Below are 21,922 nucleotides of genomic sequence, written 5' to 3'. Positions count from 1 at the left end.
AGTTTTCTGGACGTAGTTATACATTATCTATCTAGATCTATTTAATTATTGCATTCGATGATAGAGACGAGTGTTGAGTAATATAAGATTGCTCTGTCCAATATTGTTTCATATTTTTAATATCATAGTGATAATGATGATGATTGGAGACTGCGGTATTCATACTATATCTGTATATAGAAGGATGCCAGAGTGATCGAATTTACATTTTGCTGAAACTTCCGCCACACGCACACCTGTCGTAAGGAATCAGGTAAGACTTTTTTCAGATATTGTGATTTGCAGAATGCTTTAATAAAATAATTTTTACGGTCATATTTTCTCCAGATTTATGTTATAATTTCTGCGTTTATAAAAAGATTTGTTTGAAATATAGTCAGAATTATCGAAATATTTATCGCTTTGTTTCCGGCCTCGATCTCAACATTAAGCTGGTTATCAATTTTATACACTTATACAATTATGTCGTGATATTAAAGATGGGCTATTCATTATCCATCATATTTAACATGGATTTTAAATCCGTTTCAGAGTGAAAAATTAAATATAGCATGGTACTTGGTACAGATGTTATAAAAGAAACCTAATGCAAGGATGCAAGTAGTTCCTTGCCTTTTCACCCTCTCTCTTGTCTTGTATTTTCTATGTGCTTTTAGAACCTAAGTTGCAGACCATGGAAGTTGATTTGAAATGTTTTTTTTTTACTCCATTGTTTCTTCTTATTACAAGTGTTATTTTAATGTCTTCCGTCATAAATATTCATACAAGTGTCATTGAACAAACTCGGTTCATAGCCATTTGAGTGGATGTTGATTTGAAGGTCTGGAATTCTCTTCAGATGTAACAAATTTAATAAACAAAGAGAATTATGGAAGGATCTGCTTTAAAAAAAATGACAATCTCTTTAGATGACTCCAGTCATTTTATGCAGTCCAAAGCTTTCATTTCGTGCAGATCTCAATCTTATTCTTTATTATATGGTATGATACTCTAATACAAATATGTTTTTCTTGTAAACGTGTCTACAAGTATTCATTCACCAACGCCTCCAAACGGTCCTTTCTGATGCCTGCATATAGTTACTTTTGTTTGTGAAAATCTGTTGTTATGTCAGATAAAATATACTTTCTGTGACCTCTGGCACGAAAAACTTTTCATGCAACTCGGTTACACTAGTCAATTCTATACGCCCGCTTCAATTGCTATTTCAACATTACCTTATGCCAAACCTGCCTTCATACATTGAATGTTTTTTCTCGAATACTGTCATCCATCATTTCCGACAATTAACTCGAAAACTTTTATTTGAGGAAAGAAGCAAAGAGTACTTAAGGGAAGCCAGGTTCCTAAGAATAAAGACTAGACAGAGAATACAGTTACACATAACAAAACATGAAATAAACAAAATTAAACATACGAAAAAGCAAAAGTAAATGGGCAAGCCGGACATCACTACAATGTTAGCAAGTGCATCGATAGAGTAATGTCCTCTTTTATTCTAGAAAGACCCGCCGAGTTGCTCATAATATATATATGAATTGTAATCAAACATTAAATGGAATATGTTTCTTATAAGTAAGTTGTTGATTTTTTGGTGAATTTCATTTGGTATTACATTTATTTTGTATTTGGTTTTGTTTTTGCTTTGTTTTGTTTTTGTTTGTTGCCATTGATTATTTTCTTTTTGTAATACACAAGAAAAGAATTCTGATAAATAATAAATGATGATTTTATAAAGATTTATTTACATTCTAAACAAAAGACATCCATACAAAAACTAGAAGTAATTATAATAAGAAGCATCTTGTCTACATATGATATGACCTTCTTGAATAATATGAAATGGAAACATTCTGTTTTATAATAGATTGGAACATCTTTTAAAATCGCGAAATTTTCGAACCGGTGTTCTGAACTATTCTATTTTCGCGTATCAAAACTTATTGGAAAATAGCGACAGTAAAACTGTCGCGAAATTTCACGAATTATTGTATAAAGATGGTCTTTTTTTATCTTTTTATTAATAACACTACTAAATGTATTTTTTCAAATACTATATATGATTAAACTCAATTATTTTCTTTATGTCCTCCTAGTTCCATCTATTCGGTTTTGAAATTTTTAATTGAGATTTTCTTTTGTATTTAGTTCTACCCGTGCTAATAAGGAAGAGAAGCTGCATCGTAAACACGTGTACAGCAACCGATATTTGTAATTTTATATGATAGGTATTTTTGTATTTAAAACCAGTGTCAATGCCATTGCTTTTGCATTACCTGTCAAGATGGTATTTACCAGCCTAGTAATCAGACTTGTCTGACACTAACTTTATTATAAATTATCTGACACTATTTTAAGGCTCACAAAATTCGATACTTACAAAAACTGATGATTCATTCTTATTGCACATTGTAGAACCTCTTGGTGAGCATGTGTTACTTCTATTTCAATATTGTTTGTATTGCGCGATTATATACAATTTATTTTTTAATCCAGCACTTCTTGAGTATTATTAGATTAAATACAGTTTTTTCCAGAATTTATCAGAAGTCTGAAGTCGGACCATTCATTCAAAAAACAAATAAAAGAAGGTTTATGTCAGGTTTGTTATTGGATGTTCAGATTTTACACATCTCTTAATCTAAAAAAAGTGTTTTATCCTTATAATTCCAACCCTACCTACCTGCGATTCATTTATTGTTTCTTTTCTTGTAGCCTCTCATTCTTTGAAATCGGCACTAAAATTGGAATCGCAAATGCTGGCATTCAATCGCCAATTTGATTTAGTTGTCCATTTCAATATTCAAAGTAATTAAGGGGCTATTGATAACCACATTACTTTAAAATTATTGTTCAGAATATACGATGCCTAAAAGGAACGGAATAAATCTGATAATACTGTTTCAAACCTTTAATAGGCTGTATATTTTGTCGAGGCGATGGTAGTCATGCTCGTTTTATGATATGCACATGTGATTTACACTATTTTAAAAAATGTCATCGTCGAGGTCGCAAATTAAAAAGATGAACAACCAATCAAAATAGGATATGGTAATTTGATTTGATTTATTTGTTTTTAAAACTGAGATATAACTCCATGAAACTCGTATACAGCATACCGAAATTAGCAGTTTTTATATGGCAGGTAGTTTTGTATTTCATCAGTAATATTCTCCTTGATACAGACCACATATATGTACTTGATATTTATTTAATCACATTCAGGGCTATTTTTTTTCTAGGTAGTAAATTATTTTAAAATCTAAGTCTGTCGTTATAGGCAATATCATTATATTCTTTTCTCAAACTAAGTATTCTTTTTGTTTTTGTTTTTTTTCCTAGATAACATAAAAAGTATATTTTGTTACTAAACTATGAAAGATAAATTTCATATGTAATTTGATTAATTTACCGACATCTTATTGCATTTGTATACTTAAAAAAATCATTATTATTGTGTTGACATCCATGAAATAATATTATTGGGTTTGATGTATATGCAAAATTTGACTGGTTTCAAATTAAAGAAAACATCACACTAGTCTTAATAATTATGTATTGATATCAAAAGTAACATATTACGATCAAATAATGATTTTTTTCAGTTTCTTTTTAAATGTTGAAGCAATTTTATAAAGTTGCATATGCATATTTATCACATAGTTTAATATATTTGATATGTCCAATTCGACAAATTAACGATTTATAGATGAGTCATTATTTTCCAGACAAAAATAGGAAACCCTATATAAATCATTAATTTGTCAAAGTCGACAAACCATCCGTTGTTCTCAAATAAGTGGGAGGCTAATTGATACAGGACCGATACTATAATGATATGTTACCAAAGCCAGTTCGACTAAAGCTGTCCAAGTGAAAAAATTAGGGAATCTAATTAGAACTTTAGATTCAAATTGTCAAAATAACTCAAAAATATAACGTGGATGAATAAAAATAATAAGAATGCTTATGCTGCGGTTACCATGGACATTTGTCCCATTAATGATTTGAATATATCATATTGATATTTTACATTTTCTGCTAACTGACTCGTTCATACACGTTAACAAAATTTTCAAACGCTTTCTTGTTAATTACGTTTATTGTTTTAAAGTACACATTATAAGCTTTATTTCGACTACAAAATGTAGCAAATCAACAAAATGATATCCTAATCAAATATAAATTCCATCTTCCATGAAATTAACTGATTTTATGAACGTCAACTCTAATTAATTTTACTCAGTTTTTTTCCTCTGTAGTGTTATTTGATATATATCCGTATTGTACGTAAACTGTTCTTACCAAGCAAAAATTTCACATATTGGTTTACATGGCATCTAATATTTTGTATTTCTCCATTGAATGAAAAATCAAATTGAATAACAGACACAAGTAAAAAATCATTTATTTATATTAAAATGGCCAAGCAAGACTTAAATATATTTCATGACATTTGCTAAATTCTGTGTGGACTTGGAAGAACTTCTGTACACCAACTGGAAACTGGCAGTAAGGATTTCTTAACTTTAAGATAAGTTTTCAGTAATTAGTTTTGTGTGCTGTCATATGAGATAGCTCCTGTTGCCACTTCCATTTTGTTTTTGTGTGTCAGTATATCCTGTGATATTGCTAGTACTTTATTTATTTGTTTATTTGTTTGTTTGCTTTTTTGCTCATTTGCTTTTGTTACTTTGTATGTATGATTTTAGTTACTTCATGTTCTTTGTTGTGTATGTTTGTTTTCCATGTCTGGTCTTTGTCCCTGGATTACATTCTTTTGATTACCGCTATAACCTTGGTTCCCTTGATTACTCTTTCTCCTAATCATCGTGTTTTTTATATCTGTACTTTACCCTATCCAGAAAAATACATTTTTATGAAGGTCATCATTATTTCATGCCATGTACTTGGATTTTGATGTCTCTGACTTTTCCTTTTTTTGTCAATGCTTTGGTATATTTTTGCTAATATTTAGATAATTATTGGCAGTAAATCTGGTTCTTATTTCATCAACAGAAAAAAAACGATTCCAAGTCATTTTCAATTACATTGCAAACATGTCTATTTAAAAACAAAATTATTATGTTTGAACGGCGTTCGGTAAGATACTTCAAAATCTCTATTTCTATCACTCAGACGATACATCATAATGAACAATCCAATATTTAGTTTCTATATTCATAATTTCTTTCCACATCTGTATCCTGTTTGATCTCGTAACTCTAGAAGTAACCCTGTCGTATCAATTCATTGGTTTGCATACGTTATAGTAAACATATGAAACAAAGCTTTATTAAGCATTGTACTCAGACCAAGATACACTGGTTACTCTTATTGATTTAAGTATCTTGATGAACACATAGAGTTAGTAAGATTTTAATAGGTAAGAAATCTGAGCTTTTATGTGATAGCATACAACTAATGTGTTCAGCATAATCTACTTTACATAAGGCCTTCTATTCAATTGGAACAAATCAATAAGTTTCTAAAATATTTGCTCTAAAACACTAAAATTATTATCATTATTGTGCCCTGAACATCGGCAAAAATAATCTGACAATTCAATTACGTCAAATTTCCTATACCTGCCAGAACGTGAACATTTACATCAATGACGATCTACATACACAATGTAGTGAACCGAATACAGCTGTTATATGTAAAAATTGAAGATAAGGAAAACAAGACATAACATAAAAACAATAACAATATGACCCTTCACAAAAATAGGAGGGATATCAAGTGCTCCGGAAGTATTCTGCTCCACAAGTGGCACCCGTCCTATTGCAAGTGATCTTCATCAACCAATAGTCTAGCAGCAATAATGCAGATTCCCGACAAGTCACAAAGAGGTCCCATTCAAAACAATTCACATTTGGGCGAAATCATTATCGGAACTGCTTTAAAACATTCATGTTTGATGTCTTATAGACTATTTACTTTATAAAAAAAAACTTGAATACATATCACTCTTACAGCGAGTTATATAGTTAACTTCAGGTAATAGAGTTAGTCTTCTCCTGATTAAATGACAGGATGACACCTGATGAACTTCTTTATGTTGTTTGTACATGTTGCAGTTGATACAAAAGCATTATACCTGCTTCATCTAGTGCAATGGAAAGGCACAAGCTGTAATATATAGAAAAGTAACTAAGTTACCAGATTTATGATTGGAACGAAGATAGTAGATGTTATACATGCACTTTTGATTGTATAAGTCCCCTTTATGGCAGTGTTATGAATCACGGTTCGGCATTCGATTAAAAAAGTCTAAGCTTTACTATTGGATTGAAAAAAAGATGAATCAGTTTGTTTGTTTTTACCATATGCCAGCAATTTCCAAGTTTTCCATGTCTAAAACGTTGACAAAACTAGGATTTGCGTACCATAAAGATTTCTTAGATAAAAAATACAATCCAAATTTGTTTTTAATTTCTTTACAGTAGATCTGTTTTTTCATCTACAGGCGCAGATCTAAGGACGGGCGTGCAGGGCGTACGCCCCCTTAAATTGGGAGAAAAAAATGTTTTTATATGAAATATTGATTTATTACTACCTCCAATTTTATTTTGCCTCGCATCGCTCGGTATTAAATTCTATTAACGCCTCCATAACCTGGAATTATGGATCTACCCCCTGACCTACACCACTGAATGGATTTTAATTTAACTTTTACAGAATATTTATTTTTAATATGTGATCCCTTTATTTAAACTTTTGACGTGCACTTTGTGAGGTATCACATCAGCAAACATGAACGTAATCATTCTCTGAGATGGGGAGAGGGAAGCAACCCATCTTTTATCCGTAACTTATTATACGCAACTAAATAGAATTTAATGTAACTTTTTAATTGCATATTACTTGCATATGGAGTTTTTATATCACAACTCATAACTCATGCCAGAGCTTGCAGTAACTACGCAGCCTTTTTGTACCGTGCTATACTCCTTACAATTAGACTTCTGGAATAGGATGTTGCTACAAGATAAAAGTCAGCACTACAGAAATGTTATGGTCGTCATCATGAACTCGAGGATCCATGTGCACCATGAGAACTGATTTGTTCAACATGTCGTAGTTTTCCATTCCCCCTTCGTCTACCCCGGACTTGACTTTTTATAAGCAACTCGGCGGGTGTTTCTAGAACAGAAGAGGACGCTTACCCTACCGGTGCAACTTGTTCATACTCCCAGTTTTTAGTCAGAATTGCTCATTTACTTTTGTTGTTTTCTACGTATTTTTTTGCTATTTTATGTTCTTTGCTGTGTGTGTCTGTTTTCCATGTCTGGCCTTTGTTCCTGGATTATGCTCTTTGATTTCGCTAGAATCTTGCGCCCCTTGATTACTCTTGCTATTGTGCATCTCTTTTTCCAAATCAATTTGGAAGTCAAGATATGCATGTTATCAAATTAAGGAGTTGGTTATCAATTTAGTAAAAATCGCCCACGGTTTTGTTAGTTTAAAACATATTTAGAATTTAAATTAATTTAAAAGTAGTCTTTTATTGAGGTATTTTAGGGTAAGATCAAAAGAAACCATGGTTTAAAGAGGTATCCAAACCTCTATCAGATAAAATTAAATTTTGCAACGACTCGAAAACCCTATGTGATCGACAATATTCTAAGAATAAAATCGATAAAATCTTTGCCACTTTCACAAAGTTCGTTTCAGAAATAACACATTGTTTCCTATTGCTAAATTATAACATTGATTTCGAATGAGTTTTATGGGTTTAAAAAGGCCAATATACAATATTTTTTCTAGTTTGTTTGCGGATATATATACATGTATATAGATTCTGAATAAAATAAGGAATTCATTTTGCAAAGGTGGTTTTAACATGTAAAAAACCAAAAATCGTATGCAATGTCAATACAAGGTAAGGTCATCAGCTCCATGATGCATTAGCAATGCCACTAGAAATTGATTAGCTAGATTTCTTTCCATATATCTTAACAAGAGAATTACTATTTGAATTTTTTTTCTTGCAAACTTCTAAGGATTTAATAGAAGTACAGAAATTAACTAACAACAGGGAAAGGTTATTGAGTACTTCATTAGCAAGTTTTGTACTTGAATGATATCAAACATACTGAAATAGAAACCAGTAGAGTACCAATGAAAGTGGCAAATCTCGGTGAATGTAATGAAATATCGGAAGTTACAAAAAAATCGTCTATCAAACAAAACTTCTTCCATTATGTTTTGTAAGATGTTAGTTTAATTTGTATGATAAGTATCATAATAGTATAAAGTTCAGGATAAAAAAATTATTTCATGTCATTCTTATCTAATATATCTAATAACAGTTTCTGTTTTCAGCTCTGTATGGGGATAATCTAGTATATTGCGAACAAACATTATTAAAATCATATGTTTATATATTATTTATACGTTTGTGAATGGTTACATTTACCAAAATATTATGGTAGGTCACTTAGAATCCAATATTGAAGATGGTAACATTTTGAATTTGAACGGTATCGGTCAAAATCGAAGCCGGGATTCGGTTGACTTTGATTATGTCTAGCTAAGTCCAAGTGAATATGATGTAAAAGATTCGTACATATTGCAAGGGATCGGTTTGTTTGTTCCAAAATGAACTGATCGTAAAGTTCATTTTTCTTCTACAACAACAAAACAAATAAAAACGACAGAATTAAACAAATCAAAGTAATTATCTAAATAAACCCTCGATTTTCAAACATTCTAATAAAAAAATATCAAATATATTCTTTGATGCTGAGATCAAAGTGGCTATTCCAAACAGAAAAGATTTCTGCTTGTGGAATCATCCTGTCAGATGGGCTGGTTATGGCTTAGATTCTTCCTATTTCATTTGACTTCCACAAAGACTTGTAATGATCATTTTCGTTTGGTGTTTATTTGCCTATAAATACATTAATTTTGCCTGTTATATGTGCTGGAATATGATATGTAAATGTGGCTGGCCGTCAACAACGGTTGGAGAGGTTTTAATGAAAATTGTGTACATAGTCTAAGGATTGTCTTGATGAAAAGAAATTATCATTATTTATTTTCCATTTTTTATTTTTATTTAGAATTTGGATTTTTATCGACGAAAACGAGAGACGGACACCATAAGCCTTATCGTTGATGTTTATTTTTGTTGCATTCTATCAAATGTCTTCGTTATGTGTGTAAGAGAAAAAACAGTACGGTCTGTTTTAAAAGTCTTTTACCATTTTATTCTCCCGAAAAAGTCATCAAATTCTACCACATGATAACAAATCATATGCGTTTTTGGCTTAAATTTCACCCCACAATCAGATACAAATAATCTATTACTCATAATAACGCCGGTCGTTAGAATAATGTCTTGGGTGCATGCAATGGACGGCCAAGTCTAAAAAATACCGCTCGAACCCGTTTCTTATTACCAGTTGTTGCAACGGAAATACATATATGTTCGGAATGGTCAATTGGTCTTTAAATTTGTAAATCATCACTGCAACGCAAACTGTAATCAAAGTAAAGTGTCAGTTTGTAAATAAAATCAAATAATGGCCTACACTTCCACTGAGTTGTTTTTGGAAAGCTGTGTCCATTGTTTGGCCACCGTTTATTCAATAAAATCAACAGTTTTACTGCTACAAGATTGAAGTCATCACTACAGAGGTTGTATGATCGTTATCATGTTCCGAGGATCGATATTGCATATCAATCTGCACCATGGTAACTGATTTGTTTACTGTGTCATAATTTTCCTTTCCTCTTTAGTCTACCTCGGACTTGATGTTTTATGAGCAACACGGGTGTGTGTTTCTAGATAAGCAGAGGACCTTTACTCAACCGATGCATCTGGTCCTTCCTTGCTCCTAGTTGCTCATTTGCTTTTGTTTCTTTGTTTTGTTATATGTATCAAACATACTGAAATATAAATCAGTAGAGTTTCAACGACAGCAGCAAATCTCGGTGAATGTAATGAAATGCCTTCATCGGAAGTTACAAAAATAAAATGTCTAGCAAACAAAACTTCTTCCTTTGCGTTTTGTAAGACTGTTCGTTTAATTTGTATGATAAATATTATAATAGTATAAAGTTCAGGATAAAAAAATTCTTTCATGTCATTCTTATAGAATAAGCAGTCAAATAATGCATGAGACCAAAATCGAACTAGACACAAAAATGCACATTTAACATGTTGATTCTATGGCTAAAACGTTATTGCAGGGTATGGAATCGAACTCAACGAACCAGACTTTTTTGGCAGAAGATAAATACAAGCCTCCAGTCATCGCTTTGTTCTTCTCGTTTTGTGGCATAGCGACAGTACTTTGCAACACAATATCCTTTATTCTCTACCTATGCTATGGTATAAAGAATGTACACGGGATTTTTGTTATGTCACTTTGTATTGGAAACTGTTTTATTGGCCTCTCATCGTTTTTAGCTACACTGAATTTCCTCATTTTCAGTATACCGTATATATGTTCAACCAGTCTATACACACTGACATGCGGAGTCTTGTTTAACCTCGCCATGTCGTGTTGGATAAGTCTAGAGAGGTATACTGTTGTGCAAAATATAAAACGCACCAGTGATTTGTGGATAGAAAAAAAGATGCACGTTATTGTTTTTACAACAGGTCTCGTTATTTTAACATACACGACAGTTTTATTTTTGCATGTACATAACAATGATGCAGTTATTTGTGCAGGTATAAACGTATTTCAACATATGTTCACGCTTTATATATATATGACGTCATTGCCGATGATTGTGTTTCTGATAGCTACGGCTACTATGTACAGCAAAACGCTAAGCATTTTGACAAAGTTTTCAGGAGATAGCAAAGCACAAAGACAAAAGCACAGAAAAACAACAAGAACAATGGAAAGTAGCACAGGTTCAGCCAAACGAAAAAGCATTAGTTAGTACTCTAAGAATATCTTATGTTTGTTAGCGGTATGAAAAAGTACTACTTTGATTAAATCTTGACTATAATAATTGTAAACCACACATTAATGATCCTATAATTAGTACTATTTTTTTAACTTTAAAATTCCAAACACATTTTGTAATCTACTACTTAAGGATGCAAAAGGCAGAAATTCCAATATTTACAACTAACTTACAGTTACATACTGTGTAGATACCACCTTTCGTTCCTTCTATATCGGCCTTTTTCTAGTAAATGAGTCTTAAATGTGAGAAGGAAAAAAAACTGCAGATTAAAACTTTAAATACCAGACAGTGTGGTTATTTGCATTCATATGATACTCAATAATTTCCAGAATAAAATCCAATTAATATGCATCAAATAATGAATTGTGAGTTATTTCCATTCAGCAGAAACATCAGGGATGGCGGAAATCGAAGAGATATATATTATTAACAATGAATCTAGCGGAACGAAAGGTGGCCAATCAGCATCAACGTCAGGAGGTTTGTTCATCTGTTGTTAGAATTCAAATACATTTATTTATTTTTGTATTCATCGGTCTAGTAAATTTTCCATGATTCGGTACTAAATAATAGTTTTAGATCATACCAAACTGTTGAGATAAACCTATTGCTTCAACAGTTTGACAATACAAGTAAATCAATTTATAAATTACACATGAACTGCTAACTACTTGGCTTTGAAATTTATTATGTAAATAAGATACCAAAAAACAAGGAAGAATAGATCAACCTTTGGTAATGCAGGAACTCAAGTATTTTGTCAAAAAAAACCCAATATCTTTACATTCTTTAAAACTTTTTGTCAACATTTCTGAAGCCAAAAAAAAAAAACCAACTTTTTTCTTTTCTTCTTTTAAAACGCAAACTTTTGAGTATATACTTAAACTATATGTAGCCAATCCCTTCCTAGGAGTCTAAGCGTCTTTTGCAATTTCATGATAATCTACAATATATTTTAAGAGTCAAAACATATTTTCTTGAACTTGAAAAATGAACTGTCAAGTTTATATCAAGTTCAAGATCATACATGCTGTTAAAAAACTGTTTTCACCCAATTAATTTTAAAACAAGTGGAACTCGCTGTCCAAATTGAAAACAGACATTCGGTGATATTGATGGTCTAATTACTTTTAAATTGAAGATTTAAATCAATGGGCAAGGCAACATAATGCTGTCCTAAAACGTAGAGTCTTTTTTTCTAGGAAACGGGTGTTATGGTAGAAATTTATTGGAAATCCTTCAGTAGGCCTCAAAGAAACTAATTAATAAAATAAAAAATATTAAAACTGCAAATGAAAGTTCCCCACTTGAGAAATAAACACTTAAAATTTACTGACGTTCTACTACAGAAAAGTACCGGAAAATTTCTCACCAGTATTTCTTCACTAAAACCTATCAAAAACATTTCACGATTGTTAGCAGATCTAAGAAAATAAACATAAGAAGAGTAGTTTTTAGGACGTAATATATGTATTTGAAAAATATCATTGAATACCTTAAGATATGATGAATTTACCCGTGCCTGGTATCTAGAAAGAACTATACTAAAATTTTGAATTACCTCTGCCTCATAGGATTGTTAGAAAAGATCAGCACATAGACGTAAATATAAAGAATTTGTTCGAAAATTTACTCATTTCATAAACTTTAGCCACTTTTATAACACTTTAAAGAAGAAAAGTATCCAAAGACGTAGAAATAGCAAAATGTCTCTCATCTCGCCATGAAAAATGTGTTGTCCCTTCGGACAAAGCCTCTAACAACATTGATTATTAATGTGACGTATATTACTACGGATGCTTAATAAAAGAGGTACGAATAGAAGATAATTAAGGTAATTCTTTTTTTCAATTTCAAACGCAGTGCTCTCAACAGGCATGAAATCATGGCTAACCACAAGTACTTTATGGCCTCATTGGATATGTATTCATGTGAGGTGTTCGACAACTTCCTTTATTTGTATTGGATCTTAAAACTACATGAAATATTATGCAAGCAAATGTTCATTGCAATTAATGTTCATCTATTTGTTCTGCAAAAGAGACGTCTCTACGGCTCGTCAAAATGTTGTCTGCAGTTAGTTAAAATCAACTCTTTTGAAACCTTTGACTTTTCAACATAATATAGAACTTTGCCCTACCAATAAATTGAAAACCCGTTCAAAAGGTATTATCCACAAAACAGTTAACTGCAAGAATAATAATTCTTACAAATTCGTTGTTTTTGGCTTCGATTTCATATATTTTACCACTACAAAATAAAACGTTAAAAAGTTGTTACACAGAGTAACAGCGGAATAGCAATCTAGAGTTTTCTCTTCGACAACATATTTGTCACATTTGAAAGGACCTTTTTCAACAAGATATCTGCATTCCAATGGGTATTGGTATTATGAATCGGATTACCTTCAAACTTTTGTAAAACACAAAAAGGTTAAAGAGGCTAGATCCTGTAATTTCACATATCGATATATTGACGATGTCCTCTTCATTAATAATCTAAATTTGGAGAACGACTTCCGTTCATTTATCCGCAAGAAAAATAAATTAATGCTTCATACGCGTCATTTTTTAACCTTCACTTCGAATTTGACGAAAAAAATAACAGTTTTCGTTTGCCAAAATATTTGGCAAACGAAACAATTTTGATTTTAAAATTATAAATTTCCCTTTTTTGTGCAATGTTGTACCAGGTTACATTGAATTTGTGTTTTTACTTTTCAGTACATATGATTGGTATATTAGTATTTGGTAAAATATATCAGAGCTTTTAGCGACTATTCTGACTTCTGAAGACGTCACCGTTGCCTAAGAGACAGGCTTTTAGATCAAGGTTATATAAAAAAATACGTCTCATATGCACTCTAAAAGTTTATTTTCTGATATCATATTAGGTGTCTGGCAAACATATTACAAACGATAAATTTTCATAATGTATATCAATTAATTTTCTGTAGTTTTTACTTGCATATCATTACTGTTTTCATCTTGAACTTGACCCATCTTCGCACAAAGTTCTAGATTTATTTTGAAGCTAGTGTCTTGGGCTTACTTTTCGTTTTCATTCTATTCCATACCATTTTTTTCTTTTTTTTTACTTCTTTATTGTTCATGTCTTCTGTATTGGTTTACCCCAACTTTCATATTGGAAATGTTAGTATCAAGAAACAACCAGTGCGATGGTTTCAAACTTTCCGATTTTTACCCAGATATTGCCGTTTAATTCATGGACTTTTCTTTTGACTATTCCTTTTGAATGTTGCCAAGATTTTGTCAGTTCTGTAATTTTGTATTTACCTTTCATTTGACACAATCATGTATGATTTTTTTACTTTACTGACAATCAGCAATCCAAATGAAACAAATTTTACCCTGATTTGTTTGGTTGTTAATTGTGTAATATGTTTTTATAGTGGCCAAATTTAAAAAGGAAGGTTGAGATCACACAAAGATACTTTATTTCAGCTGCAATTTTTGCGCCTGTCCAGTCAGAAATTTCTGGCCTCAGTATGGTTTGTTTCTATTTCAATTCCAGTTTACTCTTATGTTGCTGGAGTATATAGGGGCAACTATTCGCTCTAACTGTGTTTAATGTTATTTTGGGGCCAGCTGCAGCCTGCCTAGTGATGTGATGGTTTTCTCGGCATTAATTGAAGACCCATGTGTGGCCTTGAGCTGACATTTTGTCATCCCGATGGGGTTATTGCCTTTTTGGCATATTCACCAGACCATTTCTCGTTATAATAACATTATTGACACAAATAACTATATAGACGAATGAGGCCTGGAATCATGGTTAAGCTTTTTCTTCCGATTCGTGCCGAATTTGTTTATCGTTTTTTTATTTCTAATTTATATATTGTTATTGTCGTTATACTGCAATCATAAGAGCAGTTCTCTGTAAGGACCAAAATAATAATAATAATAATAATAATAATAATAAAAAACAAGGAAAGAATCGGAAAACAAAAGTGTTCAATGTTGCTTATTTTTACTGTATGAAGTCATCCTGGCACGTGGAAAACAATCAGAAAAATTTTACTGTACTGCTGAATAGGTCATCCATCCAATTTTCATGGAAACCATTTCTGAAATTTCATTTAAAATAATTGTAGACGTAGAAAATAATAGCAGTAATAAAACCTTTACAGCTACCACACTCTCCAAAGAAGAGATATTGGAAAACCATAAATCTTTACTATCCTCTTTCTAATGACGATGATTGTGATCTACCGCGATTCCTTAACTCCACAAGAATCCATACAAACAACGCTACACGTACCATCAAACCGCTTTTAAAACTTTTAATTTCTGTACTCACAGCTGTAAAAGATGGTCTCCAGTCCTACCACGACACTTTTTTCTCCTGTATCTTAACCTACACGTAGAGATCGATGGTAAAGGAAAGCTATTGACCAAAATTATACGAAAAACACGATGACTTTTCATTCCATATTGTCAACTTTCCTTTCATCTGTGTCAACATCCCTTCGGTGCATGCGTACGGAGTTCTCACATCACGACTCATGCAAGTGTGGGAAAATAGGCGGAGCCAAAATGTTATAAACTATCAGTGGCCGTATATTATCAATAAACATACTGTCAATGCATTTTGGTCAATCGATTAAAACATTTGCAGTATGAATTGAGAGTTTATCTTTCAGCTCTACCATTATTCTATAGCATGTCAGAGTCATGCACATTTTACCGGTGACGTTTAAATGACGATTTTTGCTCATGATCTTTTAGTGTATATTTGGGTTATCTTTAAATGGCAGAACAAAACACGTCGCTTCTTATTATCTAATTATAAGCCTTAAAAAATCGTTTTTTCTACTTCTACCATCTTACTCAAGGGGTGTTAAATAGAACAAAATTATAGCCGTCGTGTTCCTGACGGATCACTAATACGCGCACGAGTGTATGTCTTCATTTTAATTGTTCTTGCAGTAATGATATATGTTAGTGAATGGTAAAAAAGCGGAAAAAGCTATCTAAATCCAGATTTATCCGGGCTTCTACAGGTTTGCAAAACATGAAGGTGCACGCGTTGTAATGTTAGGTATACTCCCTTCTATTCAGGATGTTGATCTTGGAAAGCAACCAAAATCGCTTACAACGTATGCCCTATCCATATGAAGCCATATACCAAAATTAAAATCATATCGTATATATCAAATCATTGTTAGCCGAGATAATTGTGACGAATTTTGGTCCTTGTTGGAAGGGGATATAATATAGACCTACATATTACGTGAATATTGACATTTACGTTGCACGAATATATTTTGATTTGATTTGTTACAGGCTTTCTGATTGTTTGGATCACTTTGAGCTGACTATATTAATTTGTATAATCTTACTTGGCACTGGGACGTCATTAACATGGATTGGTCTACATTCCGCTATTCTACCCCCTCCAAAAAATGATTATAAAATCATTATTTTTATCTGGACTAGGATCCGTTATCAATCAAATAGTTTCAACAGCGTGGTTCAAAGTATGTAACTTGTGAATCATGTTATTTTCAAGTGTGCACTAAAGAGGCATTTAGGTTATTTCAAGTAGAGAATAAAGTAAAAAAATAACCGTCATTACTTATAATTAGTCGAACCTCGTTAAGTCAAAGTCGAAGGAACCATGCAAAAATGTTTTAGTGAAATTTCATTTTTATTTTTTCTATTTCAAGAACGTCATAGTTCATGTACCACATGCTGCTTTGTTTGATTCACAATAAGGAGTATCGTCAAACCATGTGCTCTACAATATTACAATAAAATTTCAAATGCACTAGCGAAACGAATGTAGTCGTTGAAATACCCTAACTATCGTCTGTTTGATATTTCATTAAATAGTCAGATACCATTACAATTCATCTGTATTTCTTAATTTTTTTTTCAAAATATCAAAATATCCGATATCACTGTTAGTGTAAATTCCCGCGTGTTTTTAATACAATTCGTTTCTTTTAACAACACGCGCAATTTTAAATTAATTAAATAAACAAATCAAACCATACAGAGTGCCAACAAATTAATTTTAAAAGCCACTCTAACTGTTGTTAAAACACACTTCGATCATGGTTTGTAATAAAGCAATCAGTTTTCAGACTAATTAGTTGACTTCGAGACATCAGGGTTAATTAACCTCGAAGTCCTATCGAGGGGACTGATTGATTACCTCGAGTTATCCGAGGTTTCCATTCATCCGAGTTCGAGTCATCCGAGGTAAAATTATATTGGAGTAAGGAGAGTTTTGCTGGGATTTCGTTATTAGTTCGAGTTATCCGAGATTTCGACTAATCCGATTTCGACACATCGAGGTTCGACTGTAATTTTAGTAACAAAATTTAATGAGTGGATCATCAAGAACCGGTATATACATGCATGTCCCATTCCAATCCCAAAATTTTATCCATGAGTAAAAAGATGATTTTTTTAACAAATCAGAAAGTGTTACTTCAAAAAACATAAATCAGTTTGCTCTTATTGCAACTAAATTATGTCAAAAACGATAGTATTAGTAATATAACTTATTAACATAATTGATTTTTTTCTTATATAAATAACCATGTTATGTCGTATATTATTGTATTATTCTACAATTACATATTATAAGTACAGTTCGTGTTATACAGTAGCTCAAAGTATACAATTTACACTGAATGTAAATTATTTAATTATACCCTTGTTTTACTCGTACTTTGGGGCTCTGAAATATATCGTAAAAAATAGAAGCAATGTACTTATTACTAAACATATTGTGAAAATGATTTTTTATGCAATTCAATCGAACAATCAAGTATAATCAAATGTATAACTATGATTTAAATGTCATTGCCAATATATGTTCAATGTATAAGGCGTCGTAAATGACAGTTTCAAAATAATATGTTTGTTGTTTGATATATAGTATTGATTCTAAAACAAAAAAAAAAGATCGCATGACCAACCCCTACATTCAAGAATTTAATTTTCATGTACATACGCATTCATTAATTTACTATGTTCCATGACGTAAAATATTTCTTATAACCAAACCGGAACTTACGTCATATTATAAGTACAGTATATGTTTAACAATAGCTTAAAGATGAAAAAAAGTTACATGAATATATTTGGTGGCTTGTGGCTTAACTTGCATTTGGCCACCATCCATGACGTAAAATAGAAGCTTAAATATGCGAAATCACAGTATAAAATTACATTGCTCCTCCATTTTTCCTGTATTTCTGTCTGAGTTTTCTAGTAATTGGCTTTGTCTTTTTGTGGTGATTGAATGAGTTATTAGACACCTAATATTTGTTCTCTGTACTTTAATATGTGTGCGTATGATATAGATTTTACAGGCTCAAAATTATTTCAAAATATGTTCTTTGTTTTTATCTAATTAATACCAGCCATCAATATTAGATGTCTTTATTCACACATCAGTTACTTTCATATATGGTTGAATTCGATCAATTTATAAAACAAAACCCATATTTTTATATGTCGAGAACATCATCATCAAAATAAATTCTGCTTGTCCGTACTGGTGTGAAAGTTCATAAAACTTGAATTTATCACATTTTTTATGGAACGTCTCTGTTGATTTTTCATTAAAAATTAAAGGAAATCCGGGGAGGGAAAACTACTCTGCAAAGTTTTAGAGTATAAGAATAATCGATATGATGAATATGTTTAAGAGACAATAATAACTCCACCCGGATGAAAAATATCAGCTCAAGGCCATCCATTGGTCTTTAATATACGGTGAGGAAATCCTCACACCACAAAACATACGGCGGCCAGAAATTCCTGACTTGGAATAGGTGCCCAATGCGACATGGGTATAGTATCTGTTTCTTTATTGGGATGTTTTATAATGATTCAGTTATCATGAAAAAATTACAATACAACCTCGTTCAAAATTATGTTAGTTCTAATTGCAATTTTTAAAATGAATTTTAACACATGATATTTATGTTTCAGAAAGTCTGATTTCATGAACACAGAGAATGAATAAAAAATATCTTCTGAGTATATGTAAAAATATGAAAATATGAATCCCCTTTGGCAATACCACGTAACTAGACGAGTGTCTAATTGGCTATCAGCTAGAATAGTAGAAAACAAAGTACAAAGTTTCTATGACACTAGTTGGTTCGATTAGTATTGGTGTCGGGATTTATGTTACTGATTTGTTTTGCATGTATTTTTATAACTTAGAAAAAATTAGGGGAAATATCCACGGCAGGGTTTCACATTTGCGTTTACTTGAGAGTGCAATACGAATTGTTTTTCGTAAATCTTCACAATGAAAACAAAATCGAAGTTATCAAAATTATTGCCTTAATATCATCATTTGTTATGTAGACTTTCCTTAGTGACAATTGCTTTTGACTATAGCCTAAAGTTGAACAGTTTGGTACTTGTGTTATCAATCTTCATTCCATAATTCCACAATAAGTGATAATGAAAGATAATTCACTTTGTAAAAACTTAACAATGAAGACGTTGAATTGGCAATCTGCAAATCGACATGTTAATACATTAAATACGCAAATCGTTAATTAAGTTTTGAAACATGATTTTGATATTTAATAACACTGGTATTATCTCTCATAATGTAATTTTATTCTTCTTTCTTCATAGAGTATAGCAATATTTTGTTTCATTTTGTACCGTCGTTTTTTCATGTTCATTGGGATTTATTCAAACCTAAACCTGATGTTGGATTGGAAGTAGGAACCAAAAGTATATGTTTTCATCGAAGTAACTCGTTTATCTTACAGGGCAGCTAGAGCTACAGAATGGCAAATCTAACTCCAATCAGCAGATTACTTGGCACACAAAAGCCCAGAGAACTGTTAGATTGGTACTCATTCAAGTTTTTATATATGGATCTTCTTTCGTAGCTGGGATCATATCATCTTATTTAGGAAAGGATAAACTTCGGTCTTTGTTTATTTGTATAACCATGTTGTGTGTTTTAGTTAGTCCGTTTTTGTACATTACAAATATTTCTGAAGTCAAACATGCCATGATGAAGGCGTTTCGTTGTAAGTCAAATGTTGTAGTTGCTGCACAAACAGCCGAATGCACAGCCTAACACACATAATTGGCACATTTGTTGACATTGAACGAGGGATAGTCGGGCTGCATATTTGTTAGTGGGAGCAAGCCTCTGTGTGTAGATTTCATTATTTCACCAATGTCGTTTCAAGCAAATCGTATTCAAACTATATGTTCAATGTCGTTTTTGTGTATAATAATATTATACTATGAACAAAACCTCATTTATTCGAAATTAAAATAAAATACTTTACAGGGCTCAGCTTGATACGATCGCAACAGAGTACAAACAATGATCAGTTATGGCAAGTATTTAAACTAGATACAGTTCTGAATTTTGATTGCAATTAAATATTTGACACAGAAAAATAATTTGACCAAAATCTTAGTAGTTTACTTAAAGTCAAGTTATTGCTCCAACATAATAAAATGCTTGTTTCTGGCTCTTTTGATAATCATTTTATTAATAAACTGTTAAATTATAACCCCAAAAATCAATTTCAGCCTTACTTTAGTGTTATTGCATCCTATGGTACAATTTTAAAGAGATTCATCCCCTTAATGTCAGGTTATTGTCCAGTTATGATGAAAGTTTGCTTCTGTAGTATGACACACTGTGGAACATTGCAAACAAATATATTCATATAAATCAAATTATTGTACAGACATTATGAAAATGTTTTTTACCCCTTTTAGGCCTTTAATTCCTAAACGATATGAGTCGCAACTCCTGAGTCCGAGTTGCTCATTTACTTTTGTTGCTTTGGATGTATGGTTTTAGTTACTTTATGTTCTTTGTTGTGTATGTCTGTTTTCCATATCTGGTCTTTGTCCCTGGATTAAATTCTTTTGATTACCGCTATAACCTTGGTTTCCTTGATTACTCTAAAAGCAATCCCAGCCTTCCAATTGTGGTATGACACCTTGTTGTATAAATTCAAAGAAATTCATTCACAAATAATCAAGATATTGTTTGGGCACCGTGAGACCTTCTTATGCCGTTAATTTCGAAATGGTTTGAGTCCCAACCTCCAAAATCATTTCCAGACTTTCTTTTGTGGTATGACACTTTATGGTACAATTTTAAAGACATGTATTCACAATTAATCAAGCTATTGTATGTACATCGTGATAATTCTTTTTTTTTTCTTTTTGCCCATTAGACCCTAAATTCATTAACACTTTGAGGCATAACCACGTTAACCACGGTTTTAATACTGAATAATAAGAATACTTACTGTACCGATGTGAATTGCTGATAGTCCCTCATTTATAATTATCTTCACATTAAAGATTCATTGCCGTTAATTCAAGTGTCTTCTGCTCCTGAAAGTAACACCTGAGAGACGCCAGATAATAAAGAACGAGTTCTGAAAGGGGTGCGATATGGGGATATGCGATACAGGGTAAATAATACAGGTCGTGATACTGACCAACGAAAAGTACCTATATTGGGATATACAAAAATACGAGTTATAGAATCTGTAGGATTTTATTTTTCTTTTCCCATTTAAATGCAAAAAAAAAAAATACCAATCCTACATATATATTGCAAATTTCGGTATTGTGCAACTTGCTGTTTGTCCATATTCATTATGCAATACAGTTTCAAACCAGTATAGTGACCACACAATAGGTTATAATCCCAGTATGTCTACCAAATTACTGTGCCATGCGTATAGTGTGCGTGTTGTGGTGTTTGAACTTGCCACTTTCGCTTTCAACCTCACCATCAAATGGCAGCGTGTTGCCAAAAAGGAAAAGCCGAGTACGTTAGTCTTCCTTGATAATTATAGCCTCTCATGTCTTCAGACAGAAATCCGGGTATATGACCCCGTTACCATTGAAAAGGAGTCATATAAGGCAAAGAAGGTAAAAGAAGGGGAAATTAGATCTAGATAGTAAGAGCACCTCAGTGATGTTCTGAA

The 21,922-nt window shown here is 31.9% G+C and overlaps 1 protein-coding gene across 1 annotated transcript; it reads left to right on the top strand.

Moving 5' to 3' along the window:
* The first annotated feature begins 126 nt into the window (after positions 1-126).
* On the top strand, positions 127-20,247 carry LOC148612017 (uncharacterized). The gene is made up of 3 exons (XM_088595439.1): positions 127-253; positions 10,204-11,418; positions 19,715-20,247. The coding sequence occupies exons 2-3, from the start codon at positions 11,337-11,339 to the stop codon at positions 20,029-20,031; spliced, it is 399 nt and encodes a 132-aa protein (XP_088451565.1). The 5' UTR covers positions 127-253; positions 10,204-11,336; the 3' UTR covers positions 20,032-20,247.
* The last annotated feature ends 1,675 nt before the right edge of the window (positions 20,248-21,922 follow it).

Source organism: Perna viridis, chromosome 7 (assembly GCF_037379345.1).
Source record: "Perna viridis isolate PV_CMFRI_1.1 ecotype Kerala chromosome 7, ASM3737934v1, whole genome shotgun sequence".
Lineage (NCBI taxonomy): Eukaryota > Metazoa > Mollusca > Bivalvia > Mytilida > Mytilidae > Perna > Perna viridis.
Note: the sequence above shows the minus strand (reverse complement) of the source record. Positions and strands in the feature narration are given on the sequence as shown.

Excerpts from the sequence above, each read along its gene's own strand:
- LOC148612017 (XM_088595439.1), top strand. The coding sequence starts at position 11,337 with ATGGCGGAAATCGAAGAGATATATATTATTAACAATGAATCTAGCGGA. Across the intron at positions 11,419-19,714 it reads ATCAGCATCAACGTCAGGAG|GGCAGCTAGAGCTACAGAAT; the intron begins GTTTGTTCATCT and ends TTTATCTTACAG.